Consider the following 23990-nt stretch of genomic DNA (forward strand, 5'->3'; position numbering starts at 1 on the left):
CCCCGACTCCACTATTTGTAAGAGTCCTATCTAGCTCTCTCTTATAGGTGATCTTATAGAGGTGTATAATTCATAAGGAGATTAGAAAAAGAAAATGTAGAGTTGGGAATTAAGAACCAGAGGACTTACCGTAGATTTAAGATCAGCTGATTATGACAGACTTTGTCAATACTTTACTGAAGTCCCTGTGGACAACATCCACTGACTATCCTCATCAATCACGTTTATCTACCTCTCAAAAAACTCAACCGTTAATAAGACACGACCTGCCATGGACAAAGCCAACCAGAGAGTGCTCCTGACACCATCTACCTCATTGGGGTGGAAGATTGCAACCTTCACGTGGTCCGCCCTGTTTTGACTAATGCAATCAACTGGACGTGCACAAACAGAAGATCAAATAGAACAAGTTGTCCCACAACTTTAAGCTGTGCATGCCACACGAAAGAAGAAGATTTACCTCATTGGAGACCTTTGAACTATCTTTAATTGGACTTTATCTGCACTAAATGTTCTTTCCTTTATCCTATATCTGTACACTGTAGACAGATGTGATGGTGCACAGGTGGCAAAGAGACCATTGGTCTACAAGAGTAGATGCTGATGGGCACAGACATTGTGGGCCCAAGGTCTGTTCTTGTGCTGAACTGTCCTATGTGTTATGTGAGTAAATACTATCCCTCAGAACCCCTCTCCAATAGTTTCATACAATTGATGTGATGTTCACCGGTTTGTAATTTCCTGAATTATTTTTATTTCCCTTCTCAAACATAAGGAACAACATTAGCTACTCTCCAGTGCCCTGGAACCTCTCAGTGGTTAGAGAGGATACAAAGATCTTCATCAAGGCCCACGCATCTGAACTCTTGCCTCTCTCACGTTGAGGAACAACATTAGCTACTCTCCAGTGCCCTGGAACCTCTCAGTGGTTAGAGAGGATACAAAGATCTTCATCAAGGCCCACGCACCTGCACTCTTGCCTCTCTCACGTTGAGAATATACAAATTCCATGCAGAACAACACTGATATTCAGTTTGATAGCCACAGAGAAGAAGGATCTCCAGTGGTGTTCTGTGCAGCATCTTGGTGGAACCAGTCTGTTGCTGAAGGTGCTCCTCAGGCTGACCAGTGTGTCATGGAGGGAGTGAGCTGTGTTATTCAAGATACTCCGCAGTTTGAGAAACATCCTCCTATCCAAGACCACCTCCCATGAATTCAACTCCGCCCCCGGGACAGAGCCTGATGAGAATCAGACACTTGAATGCGTATCACACACTTTCTACGTGGTCAGTAATAGAGTGCCAGGCCTTGCTGCTAGTGCCAGACACCCAGTTGGTGCCAAGCCCACTGATCATGCTGGGCTGACTTTCAAACAACTCAGATACTAGCCCTTTTGGCCCGCCATATTAACTGCCATGTCCTGCTGCCATCGCAACAACCTGGAGCTCAATGCAATTAAGACAGTGGAATTGATTGTGGACTTTAGGAGAACTTCCCCCTCCCCTCCCCCCCACTCACCATCAACAACACCATAGTCACATCTGTGGAGTCATTTAAGTTCCTTGGAACCATTATCTCCAGGGACCTTAAATGGGAGGCCACCATCGACTCCACAGTCAGAAAGGCTCAACAGAGGATGTACTTCCTGCGGCAGCTGAGGAAGCACAATCTGCCACTGGCAATGATGGTCCAGTTTTATTCTGCCATCATAGAGGAACTGTACACTGCAAGGGCCAGGAAGCGAGCAGGTAAGATCATCTCTGACCCTTCTCACCCTGGCCACAAACCCTTTGAATCACTTCCCTCGGGAAGGCGACTCCGGACTGTCAAAGCTGCCACAGCCAGACATAAAGACAGCTTTTATCCACGAGCAGTAGCTCTACTCAACAACCAAAATTCTGTAGCCTCCTGTTGCTCTGGTATTTTATTTCATTCTTCACATGTTTAAATTATAATGGTTTATTCTTAATTGTCCACTGTATATCGTGTTGTTACTTGCGAGCAAAGCACCAAGGCAAATTCCTTGTGTGTGTACATACTTGGCTAATAACATTTATTCAATAAATATACATCTATATTGATCCCATTTTGTCTGTAGCCACAGTGTTGGCAATTCAAGTGCTGGTCGATATACTTCCTGGAAGAGGTCCTGTCTCCATCACCTCATCAGGCTGTGTGTTGCAGATTCCTATCACCCGCTGGGTGAAAACACACTTCCAGAGATCCCCTCTGAACCTTTCACTCTGTCAGGCAGGAGATGCTGCTTGACCCTCTGAGTACTGTGTCTATCTTTCATTCTCTTGTTCTTTATTCTTCACCCCTGTACCGAGTTTGATAACTACCATGGGGAAAAGTTTATCACCGTAGGAACGTTTCACCTATCTGACATGTTCCTGACCTCGGTGAGGCTGAGTTTTTTCAGACAATTCCACTTTATTCCTAATATTAACCTAGCATACTTCCAACACTTAAAAGAAAATGTACACAATAATATAATAAATCTTCTAGTATGCCCAGTGAGTTTGAAGGAAGATTGGGAATGTGGCCCCGGTGAATTTAAAGGGAGCACAGATAAGAATGTGGAAGACACAGCCTGAGGTGGTGGTGGAGACGGACCTTTCCCAAGCGCGCGCGGCAAGAATCTCCCGGAGAGCCGTGCCAGCCCGATCCACCCGCCGAACAACCGCACCGCCACCGACCAAAAGGAGACCCACAGGCCTGTCGGGGGATTGCGGAGAAGCCGGGCGGCGAGCCCTGTCTGGGTGGCGGCGATGGGAGCCTCAGCGGTCAATGAGCGTAAGGGGGAAGGGAAAAACAATGGGGACCTGGCGTGGGGGGACCAGACCCAGCGGGGGAGGAGGGGGGGCACTCTAGTTTAGAATCCTCTGCCCAGGGGATAAGTCTGTGTTTGTTTGCACAAGGCAGCCAGATAGTTGCTTATCTCTATCTTTTTGTTTTCACTTTTAATTTCAAGTCCTGATCTGCAATTTGAGAAGGAGACGGTTAAATCATGACTGAGAAACATAGAAAGTAGGTGCAGGAGGAGGCCATTTGGCCCTTCGAGCCAGCACCGCCATTCATTGTGATCATGGCTGATCGTCCCCTATCAATAACCCATGCCTGCCTTCTCCCCATATCCCTTGACTCCACTAGCCCCTGGAGCTCTATCTAACTCTCTCTTAAATCCATCCAGTGATTTAGCCTCCACTGCCCTCCATGGCAGGGAATTCCATAAATTCACAACTCTCTGGGTGAAAACGTTTTTTCTCACCTTAGTCTTAAATGACCTCCCCTTTATTCTAAGACTGTGGCCCCTGGTTCTGGACTCGCCCAACATTGGGAACATTTTTCCTGCATCTAGCTTGTCCAGTCCTTTTATAATTGTATATGTTTCTATAAGATTCCCCCTCATCCTTCTAAACTCCAGTGAATACATGCCTAGTCTTTTCAATCTTTCCTCATATGACAGTCCCGCCATCCCAGGGAACAATCTCATGAACCTACGCTGCACTGCCTCAATCACAAGGATGTCCTTGCTCAAATTAGGAGACCAAAACTGTACACAATACTCCAAATGTGGTCTCACCAGAGCCATATACAACTGCAGAAGAACCTCTTTACTCCTATACTGAAATCCTCTTGTTATGAAGGCCAACATTCCATTAGCTTTCTTCACTGCCTGCTGTACCTGTAAGCCAACTTTCAGTGACCGGTGTACAAGGACGCCCAGGTCTCGCTGCACCTCCCCCTTACCAAACCTAACCCCATTGAGATAATAATCTGCCCCCTTGTTTTTGCCGCCAAAGTGAATAACCTCACATTTATCTATATTTTACTGCATCTGCCTAGCATCTGCCAACTCACTCAACCAGTCCAGGTCACCCTGCAACCTCCTAACATCCTCTTCACAGTTCACACTGCCACCCAGCGTTGTGTCATCCGCATACTTGCTAGTCTTGCTCCTAATTCCTTCTTCCAAATCATTAATATATATGGTAAACAGTTGCGGCCCCAACACCGAGCCTTGCGGCACTCCACTCGCCACTGCCTGCCATTCTGAAAAGGACCCGTTCTTTCAAAGACTCCTACTCTTTGCTTACGGTCTGCCAACCAATTTTCTATCCATGTCAACACCCTACCCCCAATACCATGTGCTCTAATTTTAGTCACCAGTCTCCCGTGCGGGACTTTATCAAAGGCTTTCTGAAAGTCTAGATACACTAGATAGCCCTCTCCCACCTCGACAACAGAGACACTTACGTAAGAATGCTGTTCATCGATTACAGCTCAGCATTCAACACCATTATACCCTCTAAACTGATCACCAAACTCGGTAACCTGGGCATCGATCCCTCCCACTGCAATTGGATACTGGACTTTCTAACCAACAGACCCCAGTCTGTTAGATTAGACAAGCACACCTCTTCAACCCTCACCCTGAACACCGGCGTTCCACAGGGCTGTGTGCTGAGTCCCCTCCTCTACTCCCTCTTCACCTATGACTGCACACCTGTACATGGTAGTAACACCATCATCAAGTATGCAGATGATACAACGTTGATTGGCCTCATCAGCAACAACGATGAGTCGGCCTACAGGGAGGAGGTCCAGCACTTAGCAGCATGGTGCGCTGACAACAACCTGTCCCTTAACTCCAAGAAGACCAAGGAGCTCATTGTAGACTTCAGGGAAGTCCAGGGGCAGCACGCACACCCCCATCCACATTAACGGGACGGAGGTGGAACGTGTTTCTAGCTTCAGGTTCCTGGGTGTTAACATCTCCGATGACCTCTCTTGGACCCACAATACCTCAACTCTGATCAAGAAGGTTCACCAGCGTCTCTTCTTCCTGAGGAGACTGAAGAAGGTCCATCTGTCTCCTCAGATCCTGGTGAACTTCTACCGCTGCACCATCGAGAGCATCCTTACCAACTGTATCACAGTATGGTATGGCAACTGCTCTGTCTCCGACCGGAAGGCCTTGCAGAGGGTGATGAAAATTGCCCAATGCATCACCGGTTCCTCGCTCCCCTCCATTGAGTCTGTCCAAAGCAAGCGTTGTCTGCGGAGGGCGCTCAGCATCGCCAAGGACTGCTCTCACCCCAACCATGGACTGTTTACCCTCCTACCATCCGGGAGGCGCTACAGGTCTCTCCGTTGCCGGACCAGCAGGTCCAGGAACAGCTTCGTCCCGGCAGCTGTCACTCTATTCAACAACGTACCTCGGTGACTGCCAATCACCCCCCCCGGACACTCCTCCCACAGGAAAAACACTATGTCTGTATATATGCTAATGTAAATATTTATTCAAATCATATGCTATGTCGCTCTTCCAGGGAGATGCTAAATGCATTATGTTGTCTCTGTACTGTACACTGACAATGACAATTAAAGTTGAATCTGAATCTGAATCTGAATCTGAATCTGACTACATCCACTGGCACCCCTTCATCCATTTTACTTGTCACATCCTCAAAAAATTCCAGAAGATTACTCAAGCATGATTTATAACCATATAACCATATAACAATTACAGCACGGAAACAGGCCATCTCGACCCTTCTAGTCCGTGCCGAACACATAATCTCCCCTAGTCCCACATACCTGCGCTCAGACCATAACCCTCCATTCCCTTCCCATCCATATAACTATCCAATTTATTTTTAAATGATAAAAACAAACCTGCCTCCACCACCTTCACTGGAAGCTCATTCCACACAGCTACCACTCTCTGAGTAAAGAAGTTCCCCCTCATGTTACCCCTAAACTTCAGTCCCTTAATTCTCAAGTCATGTCCCCTTGTTTGAATCTTCCCTACTCTCAGTGGGAAAAGCTTTTCCACGTTAACTCTGTCTATCCCTCTCATCATTTTAAAAACCTCTATCAAGTCCCCCCTTAACCTTCTGCGCTCCAAAGAATAAAGCCCTAACTTGTTCAACCTTTCTCTGTAACTTAGTTGCTGAAACCCAAGCAACAATCTAGTAAATCGGTAGATTTCCCTTTCATAAATCCATGTTGACCTGGACTAATCCTTTTACTACTATCCAAATGGCCCATTATTACCTCTTTAATAATTGACTTAAATCATGACTTAAATTACTTAAATCATTAAGTGTCAGTGATGCAGTTGAACAAAGGGGAATATGAAGGCATGAGAGGGGAGCTGGCCAAGGTCGACTGGAAAAGGATGCTAGCAGGAATGACGGTGGAACAACAATAGCAGGAATCTCTGGGCATGATCCAGAAGATGCAGGATCATTTCATTCCAAAGAGGAAGAAATATTCTAAAGGGAGTAAGAGGCAACTGAGGCTGACTAGGGAAGTTAGGGAATAAACCTAAAAGAAAAGGTGTATGCCATAGCAAAGAGTAGCAGGAAGCCAGAGGATTGGGAAACTTTCAAAGGACAACAGAAGGTAACATAAAGGGAAACGGTCAAAGTGTAAACAAAGAAGAAGGATACTAAAAGCTTCATAAAGGGGCCAAGATAGTAAAGACAATGTGAAAAGAAACAGGCTAAATTATTATGGGAACAAGGAAATGGCAGAAGAGTTGAGGTACTTTGTAAAGACACACACAATAGCATTGATGTCTTGAGGACAGAGGATCGACGGAGACAGAGGAAATGAAAGAAATTTAAATTAGGCAAAAAAAATAGTATTCGGTAGACTGATGGGGCTGGAGGCTGAAATCCCAGACTCAATGGAATTCAGGGTCAGTAGTAAAGGGGCGAGAGAGAGGAAAACTGGAATTATAGACCAGTTAGCCTGACAGGTGGTGGGGAAGATGCTGGAGTGGAAAAGGTGTATTTGGTTTTTTTGAGGAGTGAAAAATGGATGTACAGTAGCAAAGAGGAAGGAATGCCAGAGGAAGATTATCAGATTTGGAAGTCACATGATATCTGAACGGGGAATCCTGCTTGACTAATCTTCTGGAATTTTTGGAGGGAAACTTGCAAAATTAGAGTACATTGGGGGGTAAGCTGACAACAGAAGGTAAGGAATAAGCGGGGGGGGAGTGCCACAAGGCTCGGTGCTGGGGCTGCAACTATTTAATATGCGGTGAAAAGATTTGCAGATGATACAAAGCAGAGGGTGGGAAGAGAATGCTAGGTGGCCAGGGTGATATGGAAGAAGGATACTAAAAGCTTCATTAGGTATGTTCAGAGAAAAAGATTAGTAAAGACAAATGTGGGTCCCTTGAAGGCAGAAACAGGTGAAATTATTATGGGGAACAAGGAAATGGCAGAACAGTTGAACATGTACTTTGGTTTTGTCTTCACTAAGGAAGACACACACAATCTCATTGATGTACTTGAGGACAGAGGATCGACGGTGACAGAGGAAATGAAAGAAATTTGCATTAGGCAAAAAAAATAGTATTCGGTAGACTGATGGGGCTGGAGGCTGATAAATCCCCTGGGCCTGATGGTCTGCATCCCAGGGTACTCAAGGATGTGGTTGTAGAAATTGTGGACGCATTGGTGATTATTTTCCAATGTTCTGTAGATTCAAGGTCAATTCCTGTGGATTGGAGGGTAATCTTATCCCACTTTTCAAGAAAGGAGCGAGAGAGAAAACATGGAATTATAGACCAGTTAGCCTGACATCGGTGGTGGGGAAGATGCTGGAGTCAATTATTAAAGAAGTAACAACGGCGTATTTGGATAGCAGTAAAAGGATTGGTTCAAGTCAGCATGGATATATGAAGGGGAAATCCTGCTTGACTAATCTTCTGGAATTTTTTGAGGATGTGATAAGTAAAATGGATGAAGGAGACCCAGTGGATGTACTGTATCTGAACTTTCAGAAAGCCTTTGATAAGGTCCCACACAGGATATTAGTGTGCAAAATTAGAGTACACGGTATTGGGGGTAGGGAGCTGACATGGATAGAGAATTGGTTGGCAGCAAGTAAACAAAGAGTAGGAATAAGCGGGTCCATGTCAGAATGGCAGGCAGTGGCGAGTGGAGTGCCACAAGGCTCGGTGCTGGGGCTGCAACTATTTACAATATATATAAACGATTTAGATGATGCAGATTTGCAGATGATACAAAGCAGAGTGGTGGTGTGAACTGTGAAGAGAATGCTAGGTGGTTGAAGGGTGACTTGGACAGGTTGGGTGAGTGGGCAGATGCATGACCGATGCAGTATAATGTAGATAAATGTGAGGTTATCCACTTTAGTAGCAAAAACTGGAAGGAAGATTATTATCTAAATGGTATCAAATTGGGAAAAGGGGAAGTACAATGTGATCTGGGGGTCCTTGTTCATCAGTCAATGAAAGTAAGCATGTAGGTACAGCAGGCAGTGAAGAAAGCGAATGGCATGTTGGCCTTCATAACAACACGATTTGAGCATAGGAGTAAAGAGGTCCTTCTGCAGTTGTACAGGGCCCTGGTGAGACCACATCTGGAGTATTGTGTACAGTTTTGGTCTCCTAATTTGAGGAAGGACATCCTTGCTATTGAGGCAGTGCAGCGTAGGTTCACAAGGTTAATTCCAGAAGGTGTGGCTGTCATATGAGGAAAGATTGAAAAGACTAGACTTGTATTCACTGGAATTTAGAAGGATGAGAGGGTATCTTATAGAAACTATAAATTTATTAAAGGACTGGACAAGCTAGATGCACGAAAAATGACCAGAACCAGGAGCCACAGTCTAAGAATAAAGGGAAGACCTTTTAAAACTGAGAAGAGGAAACACTTTTTCACACAGAGAGTTGTGAATTTGTGGAATTCTCTGTCATAGAAGGCAATAGAGGCCAATTCACTGGATGAATTTAGAAGAGTTAGATAGAGCTCTAGGGGCTAGCAGAAACAAAGGATATGGGGAGAAGGCAGGCACAGGTTACTGATTGTGGGTGATCAGCCATGATCACAATGAATGCGATTGTGCCACACTGTGCTCGAAGCACCAAATGGCCTCCTCCTGCACCTATTTTCTATGTTTCTATGGTTGTAAGATACAGCATAGAAATAGGCCTTTTGGTCCACCATGCCCACTTGACCATCATACTGGGAAGAAGGATTCCAACCCAAAACATCACCTATTCCTTTACTCCAGAGATGCTGCCTGATCCACTGAGGTACTCTTCTATGTTATCCCACTTTCACATCCATTCCATACGCACTGGGGGCAATTTTACAGTGGTCAATTAACCTATAGATCTGCGTGTCTTTGGGATGTGAGAGGAAACAGAGCACCCGGCAGAAATTCAAGTGGTCACCGGGAGAACGTACAAACTCCACACAGGAGCCTGGATTGAACCTGGATCCCTGGTGCTGAGAAGCAGCGGCTCTACCAGCTATCCTCTCAATCTTCAGTCCTTTTGTTCCCTAGTGCCTTTCCATCTGATTTATGTCAGACCATCCCAGAGAATACTCACCAGGATGAAATTCCATCAGACATTGCTCTGCTCATTTTACCAAATAATCAATATCATTTTGTAGCCTCAGAGCATTCTCCTTACTATTAATAACATTGCTAATTTTTGTTTCATCTAGCCATAGAGTATTACGGCGTGGAAACAGGCCATTCGGCCCAACTTGCCAACAACGGCCAACATGACCCAACTACATTAATCCTACCTGCCTGCGTTTGACCCATATCCCTTCAAACCTGTCCAATCCATGTACCTGTCTAAATGTTTCTGAAACAAGTCTTTCTTAAATAATCTGCTAACTTATTCATCATATTTGCTATATTCATATCCAAATTGTTAAATGCAAATAACATCCACAGGTCCTGATATCACCAAACCCAGAGGTATACCAGTTCTCACAGAACCAGTCTCCACCATCACCCTCTGCCTCGTATTCCAGGCCAGGTTTGAACTGGATTTGCCAAGTTGCTCTGTATCCCAGTGTTACCTCTCCAAAAGGAAAAACCCATTTGCAGTCCTACAGTTATAAAACATCAAGAACACAGAAAAGTACAGACACAAAATGCTGAGTAACTCAGTGGGTCAGGCAGCATCTCCGGAGAAAATTGACCCTTTGGTCATGACCCTTTGGTCTATCTTTGGTATAAACCAGCATCTGCAGTTCCTTTTTATTACATTACAGAACAGTCCAGCACAGGAACAGGCTATTCAGCCCACAATGTCTGTGCTGAACATGATGCCAAGATGCCATTGGTGATCATTTTCCAATGTTCTATAGATTCAGGATCAGTTCCTGTGGATTGGAGGATAGCTAATGTTACCCCACTTTTCAAGAAAGGAGCGAGATTGAAAACGGGGAATTACAGACCAGTTAGCCTGACTTCGGTGGTGGGAAAGATGCTGGAGTCAATTATTACAGAGCTAATAATGAGCATTTGGATAGCAGTAAAAGGATTAATCCAAGTCAGCATGGATTTATGAAAAGAAAATCAGGCTTGACTAATCTTCTGGAATTTTTTTAGGATGTGACAAGTAAAATGGAAGACGGGGAGCCAGTTGATGTAGTGTATCTAGACTTCCAGAAAGCCTTTGATAAAGTCAGGGATTTAGATTCTTAGATCACTGGGATCTGTTTTGGAGTAAGGGGCAAACTGTACAAAAGGGACGGATTGCATCTTAACAGGTGGGGGACCAGCATTCTGGCAGGCAGGTTTACCACTGCTACATGATTCAGATTCAACTTTAATTGTCATTGTCAGTGTACAGTGTAGAGACAACGAAATGCAGAAATACATGGGTGGTTTTAAACTGAATAAGGGGGGTGGGGTGTCAAATGGGATAGTCGAGGATGGAGTTAAAGGGAAAGAGAGTAATGAGATGGTTAATGACCCCAGAATTAACGGGAAAGGAAGCTCACAAAAGGATAGGAGAATATGACCAAGTGTAATAGGGATCGATGTGAAAGGTGAGATGCGTAAGGAATTAAAAGTATTGTATATGAATGCGCGAAGTATAAGAAGTAAAGTAGATGAGCTTGAGGCTCAGTTAGAGGTTGGTAGATATGACATTGTGGGGATTACTGAGACATGGCTGCAGGAGGATCGGGCCTGGGAACTTAATATTCAGGGTTATACATCAGGGAACCAGCAGAGCTACCCCCCTCCTCTGCCCACCTGCCTGTCCTACATATAGAAAGGACAGGCAGGTGGGCAGAGGAAGGGGGGTAGCTCTGCTGGCGAGGGATGGAATTCAGTCCCTTGCGAGGGAAGACATAGGGACTGATGAGGTAGAGTCACTGTGGATTGAGTTGAGGAATTGTAACGGCAAGAAGACACTAATTGGTGTTATTTACAGACCTCCAAATAGTAGCCCGGATGTAGGGTGTAAGTTGCAGCAGGAGTTAAAACTGGCATGTAACAAAGGTAATGCCACTGTGGTGATGGGGGATTTCAATATGCAGGCAGACTGGGAAAATCAGGTTGGTTCAGGACCCCAAGAAAGAGAGTTTGTAGAATGCCTCCGAGATGGATTCTTAGAGCAGCTTGTAATGGAGCCGACCAGAGAAAAGGCAATTCTGGATTTAGTGTTGTCTAATGAACCAGATATGATAAGAGAACTCAAGGTAAAGGAACCGCTTGGAGGTAGTGATCATAATATGATTAGTTTTAATCTGCAATTTGAGAAGGAGAACGTTAAATCGGAAGTGGCAGTGATGCAGCTGAACAAAGGGGACTGAAGGCATGAGAGAGGAGCTGGCCAAAGTAGACTGGAAAGGGATCCAGGAATGATGGTGGAGCAGTAATGGCAGGAATTTCTGGGCATAATCCGGGAGACGCAGGATCATTTCATTCCAAAAAGGAAGATTCTAAAGGGAGTAGGAGGCAACCGTGGTTGATAAGAGAAGTTAGAGATAGAATAAAACTAAAAGAAAAGATGTATAACACAGCAAAGAGTAGCCGGAAGCCAGAGGATTGGGAAACTTTCATAGGACAACAGAAGGAAACAAAACGGGCAACACGGGCTGAAAAGATGAAGTACGAGGGGAAGCTGGCCAGGAATATAAAGAAGGACAGTAAAAGCTTCTTTAGATATGTTCAGGGCAAAAGAGTAGCAAAGTCAAATGTGGGTCCCTTGAAGGCTGACATGGGTGAAATTATTATGGGCAACAAGGAAATGGCAGAAGAGTTGAATAGGTACTTCGGATCTGTCTTCACTAAGGAAGACACAAACAATCTCCCAGATGTAATATGGAGGACAGAGGATCTACGGGGGTAGAGGAACTGAAAGAAATTTTCATTAGCGAGAAATAGTATTGGGTAGGCTAATGGGACTGAAGGATGATAAATCCCTTGGACCTGATGGTCTGCATCCTAGGGTCCACAGAGAGTTGGCTCTAGAAATAGTGGACACATTGGTGATCATTTTCCAATGTTCAATGGATTCAGGATCAGTTCCTGTGGATTGGAGGATAGATAATGTTATCCCACTTTTCAAGAAAGGAGCGAGAGAGAAAATGGGGAATTACAGACCAGTTAGCCTGACTTCGGTGGTGGGAAAGATGCTGGAGTCAATTATAAAAGAGGTAATAATGGGGCATTTGGATAGCAGTAAAAGGATTAGTCCAAGTCAACATGGATTTATGAAAGAGAAATCATGCTTGACTAATCTTCTGGAATTTTTTGAGAATGTGACAAGTAAAATGGATGAAGGGGTGCCAGTGGATGTAGTGTATCTAGACTTTCAGAAAGCCTTTGATAAGGTCCCGCACGGGAGACTAGTGACTAACATTAGAGCATATGGTATTGGGGGTATTAATGACTTGGAAGAGGGAATTAGGAGCAACACTAGCAAGTTTGCGGATGACACAAAGCTGGGTGGCAGAGTGAGCTGTGAAGAGGATGTTAGGAGGTTGCAGGGTGACCTGGACAGGTTGAATGAGTGGGCAGATGCGTGGCAGATGCATTATAATATAGATAAATGTGAGGTTATCCACTTTGGTGGCAAAAACAAGGGGGCAGATTATTATCTCAATGGGTTCAAGAAGGAACTGAAGATGCTGGAAAATCGAAGGTACACAAAAATGCTGGAGAAACTCAGCGGGTGCAGCAGCATCTATGGAGCTGAAGAAGGGTTTTGGCCCGAAACGTCACCTATTTCCTTCGCTCCATAGATGCTGCTGCACCCGCTGAGTTTCTCCAGCATTTTTGTGTACCTTCTATTATCTCAATGGGGTTAGGTTAGGTAAGGGGGAGGTACAGCGAGACCTGGGTGCCCTTGTACACTGGTCACTGAAAGTTGGTATGCAGGTACAGCAGGCAGTGAAGAAAGCTAATGGGATGTTGGCCTTCATAACAAGAGGATTTCAGTATAGGCGTAGAGAGGCTCTTCTACAGTTGTATAGAGCTCTGGTAAGACCACATCTGGAGTATTGCGTACAGTTTAGGTCTCCTAATTTGAGGAAGGACATCCTTGTGATTGAGGCAGTGCAGCTTTGATTGATCCCTGGGATGGCGGGACTGTCATATGAGGAAAGATTGAAAAGAGTAGGCTAGTATTCACTGGAGTTTAGAAGGATGAGGGGGATCTTATAGAAACATATAAAATTATAAAAGGACTGGACACACTAGAAGCAGGAAAAATGTTCCCAATGTTGGGCGAGCCCAGAACCAGGGGCCACAGTCTTAGAATAAAGGGGAGGCCATTTAAGGCTGAGGTGAGAAAAAACTGACAGAGGGCTGTGGAGGCCAAATCACTGGATGGATCTAAGAGAGAGTTAGATAGAGTTCTAGGGGCTAGTGGAATCAAGGGATATGGGGAGAAGGCAGGCACGGGTTATTGATTGGGGACAATCAGCCATGATCACAATGAATGGCGGTGCTGGCTCGAAGGGCCGAATGGCCTCCATCATCTATTTTCTATGTTCTGTTCTATGCCATAATCCATATCCCTCTATTCCCCATATATCCTAGTGCCTATCTAAAAGTCTCAATGCTACAATGGTATCTGCCTCCACCATCACACCAGCAGCAAGTGCCACCCACTCACCACCCTCTTTTTAAACAAAAAACTAGCTCCATACATCTCATTTAAAATTTGCCTCTCTCATGTTAAGCTTTGCTGTCTAGTGTTGAACATTTCCACCATGGGACAAAGGTTCTGACTGTCTACCCTATCTATGCCTCTCATTATTTTATATGCTTTTATCAGGTTCCCCCCCCCCCCAGCCTTCGCTGTTGAGAAAACAATCCAAATTCATCTAACCTCTCCTTACAGCTGATACCCTTTAACCTAGACGGGGTTCTGGTAAACTTTTTCTGCACTCTCAGTCATCTGACACCGCACTAGTGGCAACAAAGATTTCGGAAGATAGACAGGGAGTGCTGGAGTAACTCTGCGGGTCAGGCAGCATGTCAGGAGATAAGGAATAGATGACGTTTCGGGTCAGAAACCTTCTTCAGACTGAGAGTCAGGGGAGAGGGAAACTGGAGGTATAAATCGGTGCTGGCACCAGTGATTAAGGAAAGGTGGAGCCCACAATGGTCCACTGTCGAAGAGGTGATGATGAAGAAATATATGGATGCAAACAGGGAGTTAGTAGGACGACTGGGGTGGGGGAGGGATGGAGACAGAGGGAACACAAGGGTTACTTGAAATTAGAGAAATCAATATTCATACCGCTGAGTTATAAGCTGCTCAGTCTGCCTTGGTCTACGCGATCTCCCAGTTGCCAAACCTTTGAACTGACCTTGGTCATTATGAGTAATGGTGAAATGGAGAGCTCACTATCGATAGAAAGCTTCACCCAAGTGCAGCTGCCACTTTTGATAAAGTGTTACAGAACAAACCTTTCAGTAACTCGAAGCAGTGGCACAAGGGATTGTAGATGCCACATTAGCTCAGTACAGGGCGGCACGGTGGAGCAGAGGTACAGTTGCTGCCTCACAGCACCAGATACCCGACTTCTATCCTGATTATGGGTGCTGTCTCTACTGAGTTTGTACGTTCTCCCCTGACCTCCCACATCCAAAAGACGTGCAGGTTTGTAGGTCAATTGGCTTCTGTACATTGCCCCTAGTGTGTAGAACCAGTTTACGGGTAATTGTTGGTTGGCGACGCTACACCACTCGATCATTTCCCTCAACCACCAATGTTCCAGAGAAAACAATCCACGTTTATCCAATCTCTCCCCGTAGCCGAAACCCTCAAATCCGGACATACTGGACCCTGCACCATGGAGGCAACACATCACCCAGGAATCTCGAATGCTGCCACAAAATCTCCTGCCTGTTCCCCCAAACTAACGTTTGGGGGAGCTGGAGGCGAGAAAAGACCAGGACCAATCCAGGCCGGCCACAAATGACCTAAATCAGGCAGATGCCCTGGTAGGCCCAATGTTAGCAAGGGAATTGTGATCTCAAGAGGGAAGCAATGTGAAGAACTGTGGAACTGGTAAGAAGACTAGAGCGGAGGAAGGGGTAAGGAGGGGAGGAGAGTGTAAGTAGAAATTACTTAAATTAGAGAATTCAATGGATAAACCGCTGGGTTGTAAGCTGCCCAAGCAAAACATAAGGTACTGTTCCTCCAATTTGCATGTGGTCTCACTGACAACAGAGGAGGCCCGGAACAGAAAGGTCAGTGCGGGATTGGGACGGGAGTTGAAAAGGTTTGCTACCGGGAGATCCCGTAGACCAAGCGCAAGTGTTCAGCAAAAGTGTTCAGCTTGGTCCCGCCACATTCCTGTGCTCTCTGAGTTTTGAACATATTTAGATTAGCCAAATATCTGGCGAATTGATGGAAATACATAATTAGCTGCCATACATTAACCAGGATAAACCATCATCTAAAATAGCACGTATATCTGAAATAGAAATCAGTGGGAAACTCGTTCTATCTTTTAAACACACTGCCCCATTGTAGGTCCCAATCCTTTGTGGGGAGAAAGGAAGGGAGGGAGGGAGGGAGGGAGGGGATGGAGCTGCTCACTCAAATGGGCAGTGGTGAAGCACAGTGCAATAGAATGGATGTGGAGGCGATGTTACCACTAGTGGCAGAGTCTGGAACCCGAGGGCACAGCCTCAGAATAAAAGCACGTACCTTCCTGCCACAGACGACTGTAGAGGCCAAGTCTTGTTTGAAGTGGGGATTGACAGATTCTTGATTCGTAATGGTGTCAAAGGTTATGGGGAGAAGGCAGGAGAATGGGGTTGAGAGGAAAAGATAGGTCAGCCACGGGTGACTAGTGGAGTAGACAGCATGGGCCAATTACATAGGAACATATTCCATGCCCCTTGTAAATTTGTTAACTTAAAATGAAGATCCTGCCTATTTCCTTCAAGAGGGTCAATAGGATTAAAGGTCATTTTGATTTGCCGAGATTTTAAACCAGGAACCTACATTTAGACGTTAGAGATACAACGCAGAAACAAGCCCTTCGGCCCATTGAGTCCACGCCAACCAGCAATCACACCGTACACTAACCCTATCCTACACATTACGGACAATTTACAATTTTACCAAAGCCAATTACCCTACAAAGCTGCACATCTTTGGTGTGTGGGAGGAAACCGGAGCACCCAGAGAAAACCCACGCAGTCACAGGGAGAATGTACGAACTCCGTACAGACAGCACCTGTCGTTAGGATGGAACCCGGGTCCCTGGTGCTGTGAGGCAGCAACTCTACCGCTGCGCCACCGTGCTGCCTCAGGCGAGATTTGAAAGCGGGCATCGGCATTGCTCTATAATGCATCAAACATGAATGGGCAGCAGAGTGGGGGTGACCGTGGTGTTACGAGGTCCCTGGCTCAACGTTTACCTTGGCTTTCCCCTGGAAGTTGAAGGTGAGCACATACTCTCCTGGCCGCGTCTCACTCTGCCGAATGACGAAGAGGCCGTGGCTCCGCTTGCCGCCGGCCAGCACCAGCTGGGCTGCCTTCACCCGCGGCAATGTCCCGTGGAACCAGGGGTAGCTGCACAGCTGGCTCTCCAACGCAGGCTGCTCCGTCGCATCTGCGGGAAGGGAAAGACAACACAGGTTCACCAACCGTCCAGAGCATGAGAGCATCGCAACAGAGGGCAGCCAAGGTTCACGCACCATCCCAGTACACAAATCACACTGGAGGATGAGCTCAAACTCTGCCTCCGCCCCAAGGCAACTTTACACAAGTTTCTAGCTCCACAGTGGCGATGCACAGGTGATCTAATCCACCATCACAGCAGTCCAGGGAAACTGGCAACCAACCGGACCACACACTTACATTGACAACTGCATCGGTGCTATCTCCTGCACCCATGCAGAACTCATGGACTTCATCAACATCACCAACAATTTCCATCCTGCACTCAAATGTACTTGGACCATCTCTGACTCCTCCCTCCCCTTTCATGATCTCACAGTCTCCATCACAGGAAATAGACTGTTTAAGAAGGAACTGCAGATGCTGGAAAATCGAAGGTACACAAAAATGCTGGAGAAACTGAGCGGGTGCAACAGCATCTACGGAGCGAAGGAAATAGGCAACGTTTCGAGTCGAAACCCTTCTTAGTCCGATCCCTCCGCAACTCCCTGGTCATCTCGTTCGTCCCTTCCCACCCAAACCACCCCCTCCCCAAGTACTTACCCCTGCAACCACAGGAGATGCAACAGCTGTCCCTGTACCTCCCTCCACGACTACATCCAAGGACCCAAACACTTTCCAGGTGAGGCAGAGGTTCACTTGCACCTCCTCCAACCTCATCTACTGTATCCGCTGCTCAAGGTGTCAACTCCTGTATATCGGCGAGACCAAGCGCAGACTCAGCGATTATTTCGCTGAACACCCCCGCTCAGTCCGCCTTAACCTTACCTGATCCCCCAGTTGCTCAGCACTTTAACTCCACCTCTCATTCCCAATCTGACCTTTCTGTCCTGGGCCTCCTCCATTGTCAGAGTGAAGCCCAGCGCAAATTGGAGGAACAGCACTTCATATTTCGCTTGGGTAGTTTACACCACAGAGTATGAACATTGACTTCTCTAACTTCAGATAGCCCTTGCATTCCCTCTCTATCCCATCCCCCATCCCAGTTCTCCCACTAGTCTTATTGTCTCCGACTACATTCTATCTCTGTTCCTCTGCAGTTGTCCCTGACATCAGTCTGAAGCAGGGTCTCGCCCCCGAAACGTCTCCCATTCCTTTTCACCAGAGACGTTGCCTGATCTGCTGAGTTACTCCAGCATTTTGTGTCCACCAAAAGATTCTGACAGCCTACCTCCTCTATGGCGTTAATGTGAGGGTGAAACAATGGCGCAGCTTGGTGAGCTGCTACCTCATAACGTCAGAGACCTGCTTCGAACCTGACCTCGGGTGCTGTTTGTGCAGCACTCATGCAGCATTTGCACGTTCTCTGCGTGCGATTTTCTCCCCGTGACTGCGTGTGTTTCCTCCGGGTGCCCTGATTTCCTCCCACATCATGCAGATTTGTAGGTGAATTGGCACTTTGTAAGTTGCATGTGGCCTTACTCTGGCAATGGAGGAGGTCCGGGACACAAAGGTCAGTGTGGGACCAAAATAACCAAATGTTGAGTGAAGTTAGAGCATTAGTAAATGTCTGTCCATACACTGTTTGCCTCTGACAAGCAGAGCATTCAACAGCTGTTGGATCCAATCCCAACATGCAACCGATAAACACGGATGATAGAAGCAACTAAACAAACTTCATTTTTCACCACATTCAGTAGAATCGGGAATCTCCTCATAGCCAATAATCCCAGCTGCAAATAGATGAAAGTGGAATCGATCACACCCCACCAAGGGCAGAGGGAGGTCAAACTCGGCTGGAGTTTAGTTTAGAGATACAGCATGGAAACGTGCCCTTCAGCCCACTGAGTCCACACCAACTAACGATCACCCATACACTAATTATCCTACACACTGGGGACAATTTACAGAAACCAATTAGCCTACAAACATCCACGTCTTTGAAATGTGGGATGGAACCAGAGCTCCCGGAGAAAACTCATGCAGTCACATGGAGAACTTGCAAATTCCAGCAGCACCTGCAGTGACAGGGTCTCTGGCACTGTAAGGCAGCAACTCTACCGCTGCACCACCGTGCGTTGGGCTACATTACCTGTGAATACTGCAGTACTTGGAGTCTCTGAATGCAGAGTCTGGAGGAAGTTCTCCAGTGGAACGTGAGCGAGGGGTTGCTGCACTGAGACGTCCTTTGGTCTGACGGGTGAATCGATGGGTGCGGAATCAGGGTCAGTGCAGGTCGTGTCCGGGGCTTGGGCGGGTGCTGCAATGTAGAGATAACATCAGGTTAGAGCGAGCAGCAGGCTCGAGACACTCCGCCACCCCGACAAGTATTCCATGACATCCTATCCCCATCCCCATCCCGCCAATGTTCCTGCTCCGCCGTGTCCCGCACCAGGTGGAGGGAGGGGGGGCGAGAGAGAGGGGAGCGATGAGGTGGGGCAAGGCAGAGAGACAATAGAGAAAGGGAAATTCAAATGTTTTGGAAGAATGTGGATGCACAGGGAACACATCATGTGTTCTTGAGTGTAGGGAAACTGACAGCTACAAATCAAAATTGCCAAGATCTAAGGAACTCATTAATCAATAACAATTATAGAATCATACAGCAGGGAAACAGTCCTTTCAGTCCAACTGATCCATGCTGGCCACCATGCCCCATCAATAATTGGCAGCTCGCTCCACACACCCACCACCCTTAGGTATGAAAAAGTTACCCCTCAGCTGCCCTTCAGGTTCCTATTAAACCTTTCCCCTCGCAACTTAAACCTATGTTCTCTGATTCATGATTCCCCTACTCGGGGTAAAGGACTGTGCATTTACTCTATCTATTCCTCTCATGATCTTATACACCTCTAAAATATCACCTCTCACCTCCTGCACCCCAGGGAATACAGTCCTAGCCTGCCCAACCTCTCCCCATAGCTCAAACCCTCAAATTTTGTAAATCTTCCCTGAACTTTTTCAAGTTTAACACCATGTATTCTATAGCAGGGTGACTAAAACTTACAGTCAAGGGTAAAGGCACAGGTGCAGGGGGGGATGGAGGGAGATTCTCTGCCAGCCACGGTCGCAGCAGGTTGGAGGGAAGTCAGTTCCAAGTCCTCTTCACTGTCCCTGCAGATGAAGAAGCCAAACACACAACAGGAACGTCAGAATGTACAACACAGTCCAGACCAGAGAGATGACTCAGGTTAACACATAAAAGCTTTGAGAAACAATTCATTATTTTAACTCGTGGGTGCACCTGTTCTTTATCCATGACCATCTTAAAGCTCCTACAGTAAAGGTCGCTGTTTCCACAAGGCTCACCCACAAACACATTAGTCACAAGGGCAGGATAGTGGCACAACAGACCTGGATTTGATCCTGATTATGAGTGCTGTCTGTGTGGAGTTTGTACGTTCCCCGTGTGACTGTCTGGTTGAATATTTTGGGGCCTGTAGCACACTGTGAACAAGGTGATCATCCCCTTTTTTATTTCTCACCTCCACCCATATAGCCTCACTGGATGAATCATCAGTCATGTCATCTCAGACTACTGCTGTGGCATTCGCTTCAAAATATAGCAACATCTCCTCCTCTTTTACCCCCTCCTCTATCTCTCCTGTGGCACCTGTACCCTGGAACATTAATCTGCCAGTCCTGTCACTCTCTCAGCCAGGTTTCTGTAATGTTTACAATATCCTAGTTGTACGTACCTAACCATGCCCTGATTTTCTCGCATTGAAATAAGTACAATTCAATCCAGCAGTCCTTCCTCAGTCCCGGCCATGCTCCTGTCTATCCTGTCCACTGAACTTTCTTTCATCACCTTCCCTACTGACTTCCAGCCTCTCCCCTGCCTCAGTCCTGCCTTAATCCTGCCCTTCTGCTAACCCAGTTTAAACCCACCAGCGTAGCACGAGCAAACCTACCCCCAGGATATTGGTGCAGGTGCAACAGATCCCTCTTGTACTCTGCTCCAGACGAGATCCCAATGGTCCAAAAATCTGAATCCTCATCCCCTGCACCAACTCCTCAGCCACACATTCATTGGTCCTATCTTCCTGTTCCCACCCTCACTAGCACGTGGCACCGGGAGTAATCCGGAGATCACCATCCTGGAGGTCTTGGTTTTTAAACTTTTACCTAATTCCCTATATTTATTTTGCAGGACCTATTCCCTATTCCTACAACTCTGGCCCATGTCTATGCTGCATCTTTCAATACATTCATTTCAATCATTCAAAAACAAGTCTCTTTGGGCAGTAGCACATCACAAGTGATACAAGCTGCTTCCCCACCCAGGGTTACTGGCCCATCCACTGCCTGTTGAACTGCAGCCTAAAGTCAATCCCCTTTGTCACCAGTATTCTTCATCTGCTCACTGTCCATACAAAAGGAGTGTGGAGATAGTTATTAATGTGGCGTTAACTACAGTGTTGCACGGTGGCGCAGCAGTAGAGTTGCTGCCTTACAGAGCCAGAGACCCGTATTCAACCCTACTGAGGGTGCTTGTCTGTACGGAGTTTGTATGTTTTCTCTGTGACCTGCGAGGGTTTTTCCCGGATCTTCAGTTTCCTCCCACCCTCCTAAGACGTTTATCGATTCATTGGCTTGGTATAATTGTACAGCAAATTGTCCCTAGAGTGTGTAGTATTGCGTTAGGTGTGTGGGGGGATCACCGGTAGATACGCCCCTGGTGGGCCGAAAGGACTGTTTCCATCCTGTATCTCAAAACTAAAGTAAACGGCAGGAATCACAGCCACTGGATTGCATCTTATATGTGGAGTGATACCAATATACCCAGTGATTCAAGATGTTACCGCACCAGGACCTTCCTAGGTCCTGTGTCACATGCAAAGTGGTCTTGTCCTTGCAGCAAGACTGTCACAGCCTACAGTTTTAGTTTAGTTTACTATAGTCACGTGTACCGAGGTACAGTGAAAAACGTTTTTGTTGCGTGCTACCCAGGCAGCTACAAGAATATACATGATTACAATCAAACCATCCACAGTGCACATATGCAGAATAAAGGCTGGAGCATAGGGAATGTCCCAGTAGTACAAAATATTGTAGCCATTATGGGGTGGCACAGTAGTGCAGCGGTAGAATTGCTGTCTTACAGCGCCAGAAACCCAGATTCGATCCGGACTATGTGAGCTGTTTGTACTGAGTTTGTATGTTCTCTTTGTGACCACACATGTTTTCTCCGGGTGCTCCGGTTTCCTCCCACACTCCAAAGACGGACAGGTGTGTGAAGGTTAATTGGCATCGGTAAAATTGTGAAATGTCCCTAGTGTGTAGGATAGTACTAGTGTTGGGGATCGCTGGGCGGTACGGACTCGGTGGGCCGAAGGGCCCGTTTCCGCATTGTATCTCTAAAGTCTAAAAGTAGAAGGAATAATGTTTAGTGCATTTTCGATTGAAGTCTGTTTAATGACAGTCCCAGGGTCTTCAATGAGGTAGATGTCAGGTCAGGACCGCTCTCTAGTTGGTGATTGGATGGTTCAGTTGTCTGATGACAGCTGGGAAGAAACTGTCCCTGAATCTGGAAGTGGTTATGGTATCAGGTGGCTTTGCCAGTGAGACTGCAGATTGTCACAGAGACGTGTCAGGAAGACCACTGCACCAAGGATGGCCGGCCACTGGTTACATTCTCTGCCTCTATCAATTGTCAATGATTGAAGTGTAATGCACACCAATAATCTGTAGTTTCCCTGCAGTCTGAGTTGCTGGGTTAGATCAGGTAGTTTGGAGTATGTTTCATTTCTGCACACTTAGTAACAATGTCGTTCAAATCATTAATGTAGATAACAAACAGCAGTGGACCCATCACTGATCCTGTGCTGTACTTTTCTATGTTCCATGAGATATGCTAGACTGTGGTCTACTTTGTAGATTTTGTTGTGCCCTACGGCACTCCACTGGTCACAGGTCCCCAATCAGAGAAACTCCACAACTACCCTTTGACTCCTTTCCTCCAAGTACACTTTGTATTCCTTGTGATCCATCCCTTCCAGTCCAGCCTGTCATATGGGACCTTGTCAAAAGTCTTACCAAAGTCTATAGACAACACCCACTGTATCTCATCAATGCTCAGTGACCTCTTCAAAGTACTCTATCAGATTCATGAGACACGATTTCCCCCACACACACACACACACACACAGCCAACCTTACTATCTTTCATTGGTCCATGCCTAACCAAATCTTGGTAGATTCTTTCCCTAAGAATCCCCTCCAACAACTTTGCTACCTCACCAGCCTGTTACTGCCTGGCATGTCCTTGCAGCCTTCTTTAAAAAAAGATCTTGACCCAAAATGTCACCTATTTCCTTTCTCCAGAGATGCTGTCTGACCCACTGTTACTCCAGCATTTTGTGTCTATCTTTGGTTTAACCCAGCATCTGCAGTTCCTTGCTTAGTTTAGTTTAGTTTGAGAAACAGCGCAGAAACAGGCCCTTCAGCCCTCTAGGCATGCAGCGACCAGCGATCGCCGCATATTAACACTATCCTACACCCACTAGGGACAATCTTTTTTTTTTTTACATTTACCAAGCCAATTAACATACAAACCTGTAAGTCTCTGGAGTGTGGGAGGAAACCGAAGATCTCGGAGAAAACCCACGCAGGTCACCGGGAGAACGTACAAACTCCGCAGACAGCACCCGTAGTCGGGATCAAATCCAGATCTCGTTGTGCTGCATTCGCTGTAAGGCAGCAACTCTACTGCTGTGCCACCGTGCCGCCCGAACTACACAACATTAGTCACCCTCGTGTCCTCCACAACTTCACCTGTAGCTAAAAATGATGCTAATATCTGTACAAAGGCCTCTGCAATTTCCTCCTGAGCTTCCCACCTGGTCAGGCCGTGATCTTCCCCATGGATATCTTCCTCCCCCCCACCCCCCCCTCCCCCCTCAGGCCTTTTACCTTTTCTCGACCATTTCCTTTATAACTGCCAATACCAGCCAACCTTGACTTCTCCATCCAACCGCATTCCTGCTGCTCTCACAGCACAGCCCCGTGCTCTCTCTGCATCAATCCTAATGCCGTCATCAAGCCTACAGACAAGATGGTGCTGCTGTGGTCCTGTGCAATGACCTTGCAG

General features: G+C 46.5%; 1 protein-coding gene across 4 annotated transcripts in view; it reads right to left on the reverse strand.

Annotated features, from left to right (window-relative positions):
* The window catches only part of LOC129710497 (SH2B adapter protein 2), an 89053-nt gene that overhangs the window by 18206 nt on the left and 46857 nt on the right, over positions 1 to 23990 (reverse strand). For all 4 annotated transcript variants that reach the window (XR_008725685.1, XM_055657456.1, XM_055657455.1 and 1 more), the window contains exons 6-8: positions 19905 to 20011; positions 18990 to 19157; positions 16696 to 16889 (exon numbers count right to left, since the gene is read on the reverse strand). Coding sequence is in view for 3 of the 4 variants with exons in the window: in XM_055657456.1 (XP_055513431.1) it covers positions 16696 to 16889; positions 18990 to 19157; positions 19905 to 20011 (469 nt within the window). In the remaining variant the exon portion in view is untranslated. The remainder of the gene's footprint in view (positions 1 to 16695; positions 16890 to 18989; positions 19158 to 19904; positions 20012 to 23990) is intronic.

The sequence above is a fragment of the Leucoraja erinacea genome, chromosome 28 (assembly GCF_028641065.1).
Source record: "Leucoraja erinacea ecotype New England chromosome 28, Leri_hhj_1, whole genome shotgun sequence".
In the NCBI taxonomy this organism is placed as follows: Eukaryota; Metazoa; Chordata; class Chondrichthyes; order Rajiformes; family Rajidae; genus Leucoraja; species Leucoraja erinaceus.